The 13,778-nt window shown below is 42.1% G+C and overlaps 1 protein-coding gene across 1 annotated transcript in view; it reads left to right on the forward strand.

Moving 5' to 3' along the window:
- Nucleotides 1-1,959: 1,959 nt before the first annotated feature.
- LOC311130367 (cilia- and flagella-associated protein 58-like) overlaps nt 1,960-13,778 on the forward strand; it is a gene marked incomplete at both ends in the record, with an annotated part of 32,290 nt that continues 20,471 nt past the window's right edge. The window contains 9 exons of the mRNA XM_084163091.1: nt 1,960-1,965; nt 2,922-3,203; nt 3,461-3,609; nt 5,734-5,890; nt 6,383-6,577; nt 6,786-6,923; nt 7,498-7,657; nt 12,406-12,488; nt 12,879-13,070. Coding sequence (XP_084019217.1) covers nt 1,960-1,965; nt 2,922-3,203; nt 3,461-3,609; nt 5,734-5,890; nt 6,383-6,577; nt 6,786-6,923; nt 7,498-7,657; nt 12,406-12,488; nt 12,879-13,070 — 1,362 coding nt within the window. The remainder of the gene's footprint in view (nt 1,966-2,921; nt 3,204-3,460; nt 3,610-5,733; nt 5,891-6,382; nt 6,578-6,785; nt 6,924-7,497; nt 7,658-12,405; nt 12,489-12,878; nt 13,071-13,778) is intronic.

Here is a 13,778-nt window from a genome sequence, read left to right on the forward strand (position 1 = left end):
GGCCACGCAGTCATGTGTTGTGACGTGACTTACTTTAATGTATGACTGTTATTTATCGAATCACCTAACTATGTTGAATTGTCAGTTGATTAAATTAATCATGTAACAATTAACTCATTAGGGGCACCACAGAATAAGTTGTTTAACAAGTTACCATCTCCTGAATTAAACTCTTAGAATATATATATATATATATATCAATAAGTCACTTATCAAAGAATCACCTCTTATCAGTCTCATTCTGAATGTTGCATAATCCTTGAACATGCAAGAACCCTTACCTTATTGATGAATCAGCAATAAACAAATTGGCTTAATTATTTATTTACTAACCAACTAAATAATAACACAATAAAAACACACGTAGGTTATTGATTACTAGCGTAATACAATGAAAACAGGTCCCTAGTGGACTGGACTAACATTAGCATGAATGCTTGGGTAGTGGAGGGGTCAGAATGGAAGGGAGAGAGAGATTCAAATTATCGTAGTTACTTTGGAAACTACGCTCACAGTAATCATAATACTTATGCACCCTAATAATCGCTCATTCGGAATAGAAATGCAACATGTATTTACGTGTTGCTGTCCTCGATAGTTGAGTTGATGATGTAGGACTCTGGTTATCCCACCAGAGATCTCAATGTCCTTCGTAGAGTTTCTGGTCGTAGTTGTGGTTAGAATGGATACTTCAGATGTACCAGCGGTTGTCTGAGAGGGATTGTCCTCTCCTCTCTCTTGTCTTTAGTGAAAGTTCTCTAGACCACTATACATGCCAGCAGCAGCCTGAAATGATAAGGTCTAGTGCATTGTCTTCTTCTTCACCTCATGTAGAGGTTGAGAGTTTCAGAGTTTCTCCATTTGCAACGTTTAGCTCACGCTTCAGGTCTGCAGGTCTTTTAGAGTGTCAACCATTTTAAGCCGTGGGGCTTACTGGTCTGGTAGAAATTTAACCATTTGCAACGTTATACTCATGCTTCACGTCTGCTGGTCTGAGGTGAATTTCGTCACAAGGCTTTTTATGCACTCGGGGTAAAAGGGGCATTCCATCATGTTTGTGCTCATCTGGGTGTGGCCACTGACTGAGAACAAATCATTGATTGCGAGGGTTAACACGCTTAAACGTCTTACTCACATCGGCCACTGCGACAATCAACATCCTGATCAACTCTATGCAAAGGAGATGTGTTAAGCTGCATGAGGCAAATGGTGGTCACACCAGAAACTTACTTTGTTTTATGATCCACGCCCCTACCTTTTTCTTATAAGGTGTCTGTGACCAACAGATGCATATCTGTATTCCCAGTCATGTGAAATCCATAGATTAGGGCCTCATGAATTTATTTCAATTGACTGATTTCCTTAAATGAACTGTAACTCAGTGAAATTGTTGCATGTTGTGTTAATATTTTTGTTCAGTATAGTTGCATCGACCGTGCTGTAGGCTGCCTACACCGTAGCCATGTGATAAGAAGCTCGGTTCAGAATCGAAAACAAGACCTGAGCAATGTTGTACACTTTTTTTCCTTCATAAAGAGCCTAACCTGAGGTCTATAACTTTGAACGTCCGAATGTCCGGCGAATATTGAATATCAAATCAACTTTTTACCACGGTAAAAAAACGATCTTTCTAAGCTACAATGAGTGCATATTGATAATGTTGCAAAAATGTTGACAATACAAGGTGAAGTTAGTTGAAACGTATTAAAGTAATTTTGTCCCAGGGCAGGCTCAAGTCATCATAGTCATGCCCCACCCGCGCGAACCCAGAGAACTGGCAGTCGTTGCCTGGTAACGGGACGCGTTTCCATGGAGTGTATGAATGAACAACATGAAGAGGGCTAGCTAGCTACTGGAGCTAGCCAGCTGTTAGCTGGCTAACAAATTAGGTGCAGACATTTTGGAAATTACAATCTTGTGTATTATAACTAAGCGCTTTTGACTAACAGGACAGGAAACATGGAGGTAAGTTGTGCTGGTTTGTATAGCTAGCTAGATAGCTAATGTTACGTTATGTTTTGCCAAAAGCAACAGGTGCTACCTCTGGGTAGTATTCATTAGTGGACACCGCAGCAAAACATTTAGCAAAGGATAACAAACACAAGCCTTTCTTGTTGGAAAACTTCAGTCCGTTTTCGCTCGTCTGGTTGGTGCCTAGTGAATAGTCAGTCACCTACTGTATTGTGACTGACGGTCCGTGGCGTTGGAGGAGATAGGGCTCTTCAGCACTGTACAGAAAGCTCCCAATCCGATTCAAACTCCATTCACCAGCGGCAGCTCTGCAAGCGTTCGGCCAATGTCAAAATACGTTCGTTGATCGCCAAATATAGAGCAACTATATTAATTTAAGGCCGGTATGTACTTCCAAAAAAAAGTTATAAATAAAACTTGGCAAACAATGACTATTCGGCACCTCCAATGACAGTACATACCGGCCGTAACGGGAGTAAATGAAGATAGATGCTCAGCGAAACTCCATATTTGGCGATCAACGACGAACGTCTTTTGACATTAAAACGCTTTCAGAGCTGGTGAATGAGCTTTCTGGGCGAGAGGTCTCTAACGCACAGATAGATACTGATCGGGGATTGCAGTATGTTAACGTTAACGTTCCAGAACTGTCAAAGTAATTTTTCTTCATGTCACTGCATTTCTATAGTAGGCCTATAGTAACTTGTGACAGTTATCAATCAATATATCTTTATTGTCACAATCGGGAAATGTGTAGTACAGTCAGGGCAAGAAACAAGATCAACTGCAACAGATACACATACGATGAATAGAAAACAGATCAGTTACAGTAGTTATTGCAGGAGTGAAACCATACAGAGCACATAAAGTGTCCCTTTCAGTACCTTGCAATTAGCTTACTCTCTCAGATTTGACAAGTGCTTGATTACAGTTTATGTGTCCTTTCCCAGGATAAAGGTCAGAAGCCAGAAGCAGATGAGAACAGTTTTGAATCACTGGAGAAGGAGTTCCAGGAGGTTCTCAATGAGCTGGTGGGAGACAAGAGCCTGGACAAATTCCGGGTTGAATATGAGAAACTGACCAATGCCCTGAAGAAGTCCCATGAGAGTGAGAAGAGGCTGATGACAAAATGCAGGGAGCTGAATGCAGAGATAGTGTCCAATTCAGTAAAAGTTGCTACTGCACTGAAGTTGTCCCAGGAAGATCAAACGACTATAACTTCTCTGAAGAAGGTAGGCCCTTCATGGTGAAAACATGAGTAGCTGCATAGATGTTTAATAAGCCTACAGCCTAAGGTTAGGGTGAAGGTTGTCATTAGTGTTGGCAATAAGCGCATGTAGGGTATTATGCAGTACACATATTCACACTCTTCATTTTGAGCAGAATAGAGCATTGTTTTAGAATTGTGCCTTATTTCAACATGTCCCAGATTTGTCATAGTAATATGGCCATACAAAAGTGTATTGAACACTTTTTTTTCTTCTTTTAGGAAATAGAAAAGGCTTGGAAAATGGTTGATGCAGCCCACGATAAAGAGCTCAGAGCAAAAGAGACAATTCAAACATTGAAACATGAAATTTCAAATCTAACAAAACTTGTTGAACAAGGAGCTGGTTTGTCTGTGGGTCAAGAACATGGGTGAGTTGAGTTGTGCACACTCGCACTGTACATTGTCCACTTCCTTTGAATTGACCAATTCACTAGAGATTATTGTCATACCTGAAGACCTACATACAGTGCTTAATTTGAACAGGATCCGGCACCTCTCAGTTTTGGACTGCTGCGTTCTGGCACATATTTTCCTGGATCCGGTACCTCGTGGCATGACATATAATTTCCTCTGTTTGCATAAAAAATATATATATATCCTAGTTAGGCTATATCAAGTTGCCTCCTCGTTAATTCTCCTGCCCCCTAAAAAACGTTATGTAAAAATGTAGATTTTCAGCCTGCACTTGATATTCTGAGAATTGATTCGGGTTGGGCTGGGTCCGGGTTTAAGTTTGCGCCACATTGTAGCCTATATTTTGAGACCAACCCTTGGCCATTGCTGTGGTGAGAGAGAGAAGCATGCGCCTGTAGCCTATCTCTCACAGAACCACAATGAGATTATACTTCTCTCTCAATCTCTCTCTGCTCTGATAGACATGAGCCTGCAACTCTCTCTCCATCTCTCCAGCATTGCACTTCATCATCAAAATATAAAATAGGCAGTAATGTAACTATTCCAATTCAAATACAAATTCACTATAATGAATCTGTAGGCGAACTACACTGTTTTACAAAGTATCTTAAGAGATAATGGCACGAGCGCATCGGCCATTACTGGTGAGTGCACATTCACTAGCCTATCTTCGTTTTTATTGATCTCAGTTTGTCAATGTCAGAGTACCCTGTCATAAGTCGCTCTGGATAAGAGTGTCTGCTAAATGACTAAAATGTAAATGTAAATATCGGTAATTTGTGTGGTATAAAAAAAAAAGATGTAGAATTGCATGAAATGCGTTTATAAAAGGACATTTTTGTGTGCAAGTCCTAGAAACGCTTCTGCTCTAGGCTACTCTATGCCACTATGCAAATGCTTGATTTATTAAAAAGGTGAACCCCCCCCATTCATTTCAGTACTTCTGAGCCCCCCAGATCACCCCCTCTCATGCTCACTTTGAGTTTCGGCACGTCCCGATTTATAGGCTACAGATCCGACTTTTACTGGACCTTTCTTCCCAATGACTAAAGATCCCGAAGCTCCTACGCATGTGCAGGAATGTCACGCCCTGGCTCTAGGGACTCTTTTATGTTGAGCCAGGGTGTGTAGAGTCTATGTTTTGTGTTCATTGTTTCAGTATCTAGTTCATGTGTTTCTGTGTTGGCCGGGGTGGAGAATCAGCTGTTGCTTGTTGTCTCTGATTGGGAACCATACTTAGGCAGCCGTTTGGCAGTTGTGTTTTGTGGGATCTTGTTCCGTGTTGGTTTGTGTTTGTTACCAAGGACTTCACGTATCGTTTTGTTGTTTTTGTTCGTGTGGTGAATATAAATAAAGTATGTTCGCATTCCACGCTGCGCCTTGGTCCGCTCCTTTCATCGATCGTGACAAGGAATCTCTATTTACACACAGTCTCTTCTCTACTCGTAGAGAACAGGCTACTCAGGCGAATGGTGCTCGTTTGATAAAGTTAGATCAAAACTGAATCAATATCTACAAGATCACATAATGATAGTATTCTACATAACATAACCAAATATAATAGCATAGTATAAAGTTACTGTAAGTGATTTTAGGATGATTGTGCGAATGGTCGCATTTCTCTCTTATACGGCCACAGCTCAACTGCGCGCGCCACTAGGCAAAACATGTGCTTTGATTGAAACAAAACACAGGTTCTCTCACTGTACAAAATTCGAAACAACCCTGTACATAACTAAGAAGATCTAAATGCATATTCCCATGAAACTGATCGACATCAAATGGTTGGCATGTAGATGCTGCATGGACGTTTCACCGGTAAAACTTGAAGAATTATCATTAATGATTGGCAATGAGAAATGTGAAGGGAGGGTGACCACAAAAATGTGTTCGTAAAGTAGAGGTAAAGAAACACATGCGCAGAACATGATATGGATCTTTCCAGCGGGATCCAGGGTGACGGGAAGGGGCGGATACCTACGGATCAGCAGCCTCAGCCTACAAATTAAGCACTGCCTACATCTCTAAATAAAGATAACATTAGAGAAGTTTTAACTGAAAGCTCATTTGTTTTTCAGTGTGAACGATCTGCTGAAAATCAAAGAGGAACTAACCAAGGAAAGAGATGAACTGCTTACGGAAGTGGTGACTCTGCGAAATAATCTAACAAAGGCCACCGCCAGTCAACAAGAGATGGAGGTTAAAAAAGAAAAGGCAATGGAAACCATATCTCAGGTAATGGAGACACTCAACATCACCATTTGCATTTATAGGTGTTTATTGTTAATCAACTTAATGACAACAAATTGAACAAGTATAAACCAAAAAAAACGTGTTCTTGGTTGAACAGAGAACTCAATAGGATTTTTTTTTAATGTAGCATTACATCTTAAACATCACATTTAAAAAAAAATATTGCGCATTTGCTTTAACGTCACTTAACTGGCAGGTAGGGCATTAGTTATTAGGTAGGTATTATGGCCATACACTTGGTAGTGATCTGGAACCTGACTCTGTAATTGTTGATCATTTCAGTCCTCATTCCCATTCAGTTGCAAATACACCAGTACGCTTTATTTGCTGGACAGTGTGTCCACAAGTCTTGGCACATCCAGTTATAAATTGACTGGGGCCTTAGCATATAGTAAGTACACTCCAGTGCCCACTACCTCCTGGAATACTTGCTACTAACGACATCGTTTTGATCCTGTATCCTGTCCACCACAGCTCCAGCAAGACATCCAAGTCCGTCAGAACGAGTGCTCGCGGGAGACACGGCGGAAGGAGAAGCTGGAGAAGGAAGTGAAGCAGCTACACACGGACCTGGACGCCAAGCAGTCGGACATCAAAGTGCTGAACCTGCAGAGCCAGCGCAGCAAAGAGGAGCAGCAGAGGCTGGAGCAGCAGCTGCGGGAGCAGAAGGTGAGGCCGTGACCAGGGGGGATGACGTTACACCCTCCCTGTCCACCGGTCCTCTCCCTTCCCGTTCATCCTCCAATCTTTTCACAGATGAGCACCAACTTGAGAGACGGTGCCAGTCGTACACACATGGAATACAACTTTTACATGTATGCTGTAGGGGGTTTAGATTTAAAGTGGGATTTGATTTGTGCCGTTTGTCCCAACGCAGATTCTCAATGAGCGGGCCACAAAGGAGCTGGAGCAACTGCAAGTGAGAAACACCAAACTCCAGCAGGAGAATGAACAGAATGCCCTGAGTATGGAGCAGCTCTCCCTCGACACTCAACAAAGGGCATCTGACCTAAAGGTATGCGTGTGCATGTGTGCGTGTGCGTGTGCGCGCGCGTGTGTGTGAGAAGCTCCACAGGTGACAGACATCCATAGAGAGCCCTCACAAAGTGCTGCCTACTGTTGATCGAAACATCATGCCAGTAAAACCTTATTTTAATCATGGGACCACATGGTTGTTTTTTGGCTGTTTTTCGCAAACCATTGCATGTCAGCGCATATGGGCCCATATTCACAAAGTGTGGCAAAGTAGGAGTGCTTATCTAGAATCAGTGTTGCCTTTTCAATCGTAATCAAATCAAATCAAATTTCTTGGACAGGGAGAGAGAGAAGGGAGGGAAAAATGAAGAAACAATCTTATCCCAAACCACTGCAAACTTGTCTTTCCTCAAACAAATCCTGTTGAGAATGGAGTGGCCTCTTCCTGAACTGTTATCAGAGAGACAACGAAAATTGGACAGGAGCCCTAATGCCAGCAACACAATAAATACCTATTCTCTCTCGCTCTCCCTCCCTCTCTGACACCCCACCCCACTTTCTCTCGCTCTCCTTCCTCTTTCTCTTACTCCCTCCTTTTGTTCCCCCCTCCTCAGATGAAGGAGGAGGAGGTGAATCAGATGCGTCAGGAGATTGCCAAACTAACAAAGATGAGAGAGGCCACTCAGCGGAAGTTCCGACAGACGGAGGATCAGAAGTTGGAAGTGGAGCAGCAGAGGGACATGCTGAAAAACCAGATCGCTGGCCTGGAGAGAGGCAAGGATACACACACCCGCACATGCACACCCTATCTTGCACTGACTCTATGCACACTCACAAGACTATATACAGTGGGGAGAATAAGTATTTGATACACTGCCGATTTTGCAGGTTTTCCTACTTACAAAGCATGTAGAGGTCTGTAATTTCTATCATAGGTACACTTCAACTGTGAGAGACGGAATCTAAAACAAAAATCCAGAAAATCACATTGTATGATTTTTAAGTAAATCATTTGCATTTTATTGCATGACATAAGTATTTGATACATCAGAAAAGCAGAACTAAATATTTGGTACAGAAACCTTTGTTTGCAATTACAGAGATCATACGTTTCCTGTAGGTCTTGACCAGGTTTGCACACACTGCAGCAGGGATTTTGGCCCACTCCTCCATACAGATCTTCTTCAGATCCTTCAGGTTTCGGGGCTGTCGCTGGGCAATACGGACTTTCAGCTCCCTCCAAAGATTTTCTATTGGGTTCAGGTCTGGAGACTGGCTAGGCCACTCCAGGACCTTGAGATGCTTCTTACGGAGCCACTCCTTAGTTGCCCTGGCTGTGTGTTTCGGGTCGTTGTCATGCTGGAAGACCCAGCCACGACCCATCTTCAATGCTCTTACTGAGGGAAGGAGGTTGTTGGCCAAGATCTCGCGATACATGGCCCCATCCATCCTCCCCTCAATACGGTGCAGTCGTCCTGTCCCCTTTGCAGAAAAGCATCCCCAAAGAATGATGTTTCCACATCCATGCTTCACGGTTGGGATGGTGTTCTTAGGGTTGTACTCATCCTTCTTCTTCCTCCAAACACGGCGAGTGGAGTTTAGACCAAAAAGCTCTATTTTTGTCTCATCAGACCACATGACCTTCTCCCATTCCTCCTCTGGATCATCCAGATGGTCATTGGCAAACTTCAGACGGGCCTGGACATGCGCTGGCTTGAGCAGGGGGACCTTGCGTGCGCTGCAGGATTTTAATCCATGACGGCGTAGTGTGTTACTAATGGTTTCCTTTGAGACTGTGGTCCCAGCTCTCTTCAGGTCATTGACCAGGTCCTGCCGTGTAGTTCTGGGCTGATCCCTCACCTTCCTCATGATCATTGATGCCCCACGAGGTGAGATCTTGCATGGAGCCCCAGACCGAGGGTGATTGACCGTCATCTTGAACTTCTTCCATTTTCTAATAATTGCGCCAACAGTTGTTGCCTTCTCACCAAGCTGCTTGCCTATTGTCCTGTAGCCCATCCCAGCCTTGTGCAGGTCTACAATTGTATCCCTGATGTCCTTACACAGCTCTCTGGTCTTGGCCATTGTGGAGAGGTTGGAGTTTGTTTGATTGAGTGTGTGGACAGGTGTCTTTTATACAGGTAATGAGTTCAAACAGGTGCAGTTAATACAGGTAATGAGTGGAGAACAGGAGGGCTTCTTAAAGAAAAACTAACAGGTCTGTGAGAGCCGGAATTCTTACTGGTTGGTAGGTGATCAAATACTTATGTCATGCAATAAAATGCAAATTAATTACTTAAAAATCATACAATGTGATTTTCTGGATTTTTATATTCCGTCTCTCACAGTTGAAATGTACCTATGATAAAAATGACAGACCTCTACATGCTTTGTAGGTAGGAAAACCTGCAAAATCGGCAGTGTATCAAATACTTGTTCTCCCCACTGTACACACACTCACTCACACACACACTAACTACACTGACACTCTCACACTAAACCCACACACATTCACATGCACTACATGTGCACACACACACATAACACAGGCACACGCACATACATATACACACACGTACACACACTTTTACACTCATCATATGCTGCTGCTACTCTGTTCTTTGTTTTATTATTATATATCCTGATGCCTAGTCACTTTACCCTGCCTTCATGTACATATCTACCTCAAATACCTCGTACCCCTGCACATTGATCTGATGCTGGTACTTCCTGTATATAGCTCCATTCTTGTGTATTTTATTCCTCTTGTGTTACTATTTATTTTATTTTTTACTCTGCATCTTTGGGAAGGGCTCGTAAGCAAGCATTTCACGGTAAAGTCTACACCTGTTGTATTTGGCACGTGACAAATAAAATTTGATTTGATTTCAACATGCACACACACGCATAACTAAACAGACACGAATACACATGCCCGCACAAATGTACACTACCGTTCAAAAGTTTGGGGTCACTTAGAAATGTCCTTGTTTTTGAAAGAAAAGCTATTTTTTTGTCCATTAAAAGAACATCAAATTGATCAGAAATACAGTGTAGACATTGTTAATGTTGTAAATGGCTATTGTAGCTGGAAACGGCTGATTTTTTATGGAATATCTACATAGGCGTACAGAGGCCCATTATCAGAAACCATCAGCCCTGTGTTCCAATGGCACGTTGTGTTTGCTAATCCAAGTTTATCATTTTAAAAGGCTAACTGATCATTAGAAAACCCTTTTGCAATTATGTTAGCACAGCTGAAAACTGTTGTGCTGATTAAAGAAGCAAATACCTAGGTGTCTGGTTAGACTGTAAACTATCCTTCCAGACTCACATTAAGCATCTCCAATCCAAAGTTAAATCTAGAATCGGCTTCCTATTTCGCAACAAAGCCTCCTTCACTAATGCTGCCAAACATGCCCTCGTTAAACTGACTATCCTACCGATCCTTGACTTCGGCGATGTAATTTACAAAATAGCCTCCAACACTCTACTCAGCAAATTGGATGTAGTCTATCACAGTGCCATCCGTTTTGTCACCAAAGCCCCATATACTACCCACCACTGTGACCTGTACACTCTTGTTGGCTGGTCCTCACTACATATTCGTCGCCAAACCCACTGGCTCCAGGTCATCTATAAATCACTGCTAGGCAAATCCCCGCCTTATCTTAGCTCATTGGTCACCATAGCAACACCCACCCGTAGTATGCACTCCAGCAGGTATATCTCAATGGTCATCCCCAAAGCCAACACTTCCTTTGGCCGCCATTCCTTCCAGTTCTCTGCTGCCAATGACTGGAACGAACTGCAAAAATCTCTGAAGCTGGAGACTCTTATCTCCCTCACTAACTTTAAGCATCAGTTGTCAGAGCACCTTACCGATCACTGCACCTGTACACGGCCCATCTGAAATTAGCCCACCCAACTACCTCATCCCCATATTGTTATTTATTTTGCTCATTTGCACCCCAGTATCTCTATTTGCACATCATCTCTTGCACATCTATCATTCCAGTGTTAATACTAAATTGTAATTATTTTGCACTATGGCCTATTTATTGCCTTACCTCCATAACTTGCTACATTTGCACACAATGTATATACATTTTCTGTTGTGTTTTTGACTTTATGTTTTGTTTACCCCATATGTAACTCTGTGTTGTTGTTTTTTATCGCACTGCTTTGCTTTATCTTTGCCAGGTTGCAGTTGTAAATGAGAACTTGTTCTCAACTGGTTTACCTGGTTAAATAAAGGTGAAATAAAAAAAATGGCCTTCTTGAGACTAGTTGAGTATCTGGAGCATCAGTAATTGTGGGTTCAATTACAGAATCAAAATGGCCAGAAACAAATAACTTTCTTCTGAAACTCGTCAGTCTATTCTTGTTCTGAGAAATGAAGGCTATTCCATGCGAGAAATTGCCAAGAAACTGAAGTTGCAAAGAAAAAGTCTAGTGTCTGTGTTCTTTTTCCCATCTTAATATTTTCTTTGCCACTCTGCCTAGGTCAGCATCCCGGAGTCGCCTCTTCACTGTTGACGTTGAGACTGGTGTTTTGCGGGTACTATTTAATGAAGCTGCCAGTTGAGGACCTGTGAGGCGTCTGTTTCTCAAACTAGACCCTCTAATGTATTTGTCCTCTTGCTCAGTTGTGCACCAGGGCATCCCACTCCTCTTTCTATGCTGGTTAGAGCCAGTTTGCGCTGTTCTGTGAAGGGAGTAGTACACAGCGTTGTACGAGATCTTCAGTTTGTTGGCAAGTTTTCGCATGGAATAGCCTTCATTTCTCAGAACAAGAATAGACTGACGAGTTTCAGAAGAAAGGGCTTTGTTTCTGGCCATTTTGATCCTGTAATCAAACCCACAATTGCTGATGCTCCAGATACTCAACTAGTCTCAAGAAGGCCAGTTTTATTGCTTCTTTAACCAGCACAAAAGTTTTCAGCTGTGCTAACATAATTGCAAAAGGGTTTTCTAATGATCAGTTAGCCTTTTAAAATGATAAACTTGGATTAGCAAATACAACGTGCCATTGGAACACAGGACTGATGGTTGCTGATAATGGGCCTCTGTATGCCTATGTAGATCTTCCATAAAAAATCAGCCGTTTCCAGCTACAATAGCCATTTACAACATTAACAATGTCTACACTGTATTTCTGATCAATTTGATGTTATTTTAATAGACAACAAAAATGCTTTTCTTTCAAAAACAAGGACATTTCTAAGTGACCCCAAACTTTTGAATGGTAGTGTATGCCGGGAGACACACAGAAATATCTTGGTTGACACTTAAACACTCCTCTGCTCTGTTCCACTCTTCACTGTCAAAAGCACTCTTTTTGACAGGAAGATGCCATTTTTCCTTATCTTTTAGTAACTCAGAAAATATTAAATGTAGTGGTTACATTGTGGTGGGGTTTGTGTGCAAGGTACATCAATTGTGTATACAGAATGTCTATCATTCTCTCTCACTCAAAAACAACATGAACATGAACCCCACCACATGAATGTTGTGAACAGAAATGGAGTCCTCCAAAAAGCAGATGGAGATTGACAAGAAAGGCATTGACGAACTGGTGCGGGAAAGAGACATCCTGAACAAGGTATGTATGTAGAGAATAATATAATTTAGCAGACACTTTTATCTAAAGCAACTTGCAGAACTGTCAACATTGACAGTGACACACATCCAGTATGTATCCCATGCAGAAATCAAACCGACAACCCCGGCATTGCCAGCACCTAATGCTACATGACATTATGTGTATAGCCTATGTTGTTTCGTTATTTGCGGGTCTTGTTTTGTATGATTTGTTTCATTAGACACCTCCTAATGTGACTAATGTGCACCAAACACACTCTCATCTGCTCACAACCACAATTGTGAAAGTGTGTGTTTGTGCATGTACATTTGTGTCTGTGTGTGTGTGTGTGTCTGTTTATTGGTTTGTTTTGTGTGTGTTTGCATGCACATTTGTGTGTGTACATTGTAGAACATGATCAAGGCAGCCAATGCCACGGAGAAGCAGCTGAATGTAGTGAAGCTCCATGAGCAGTCCAAGAAGAACCTGGACCAGGAGATCATGAACTACCGCGACGAGGCCCAGAAGCAGCGCAAGATCATCTACCAGCTAGAGAAGGAGCGTGACCGCTATATCAACGAGGCCAGCGACCTCACACACAAGGCAGGTCAAGGTGCACTAAGATAACTCAGGGATGGGGGGAGAGACCAGGGTCCTCATTTATAAATGCTGCGTATGTACAAAATATAACATTTCCCCTGCAAAACAAAACATGCACCAGTTTTCACTGCATTTATAAAAACTGAACTTGCCTGGAGAATGTGCTTACCTCCACGCAAAGTTCAGACCATGCAAACGCACTACTTCTTGTTACTTCTAGTAATTATTGCATTGCAAGCAGGCAAGTAAGTACTTTATGCAAATGAGGAATGGTTAGGATGACACGCTATTCATAAAACAGCAACAACAGGAAAACATAATGACAAAACAAATGCAGCTATTTGTCGTTAGGAAGAAGAGCGAACATCTATTTATTTTATCCTTGCAATCTAAAATTATAAATAGGAATTATTTAACCTTTATTTAGGCAGGGGAGACAAAACCAAGCAATTACCGGTAAAAGCAGTTTTTCTTAAATCTGTGGTGACAAAAGGAGTTTCAAGATTTAGCCTTCCCTGTGAACGGGTATGGTATCTCGTACTTCTATAGGTTAGTAACGACAAAGACAGTACAGTATGAAGATAGGCAGAAACTGTTTCTCCAATAGAAATCCCAGATCACACTTGTAGGCGATGTCATGGCGACGTTGGCTAGTTAAGCTCATGCGTATAAACACGTTATCGGGTCGAACTGCGCATGTGCAGTCCATCA

Source organism: Coregonus lavaretus, assembly GCF_964263955.1.
Source record: "Coregonus lavaretus genome assembly, chromosome: 6".
In the NCBI taxonomy this organism is placed as follows: Eukaryota; Metazoa; Chordata; class Actinopteri; order Salmoniformes; family Salmonidae; genus Coregonus; species Coregonus lavaretus.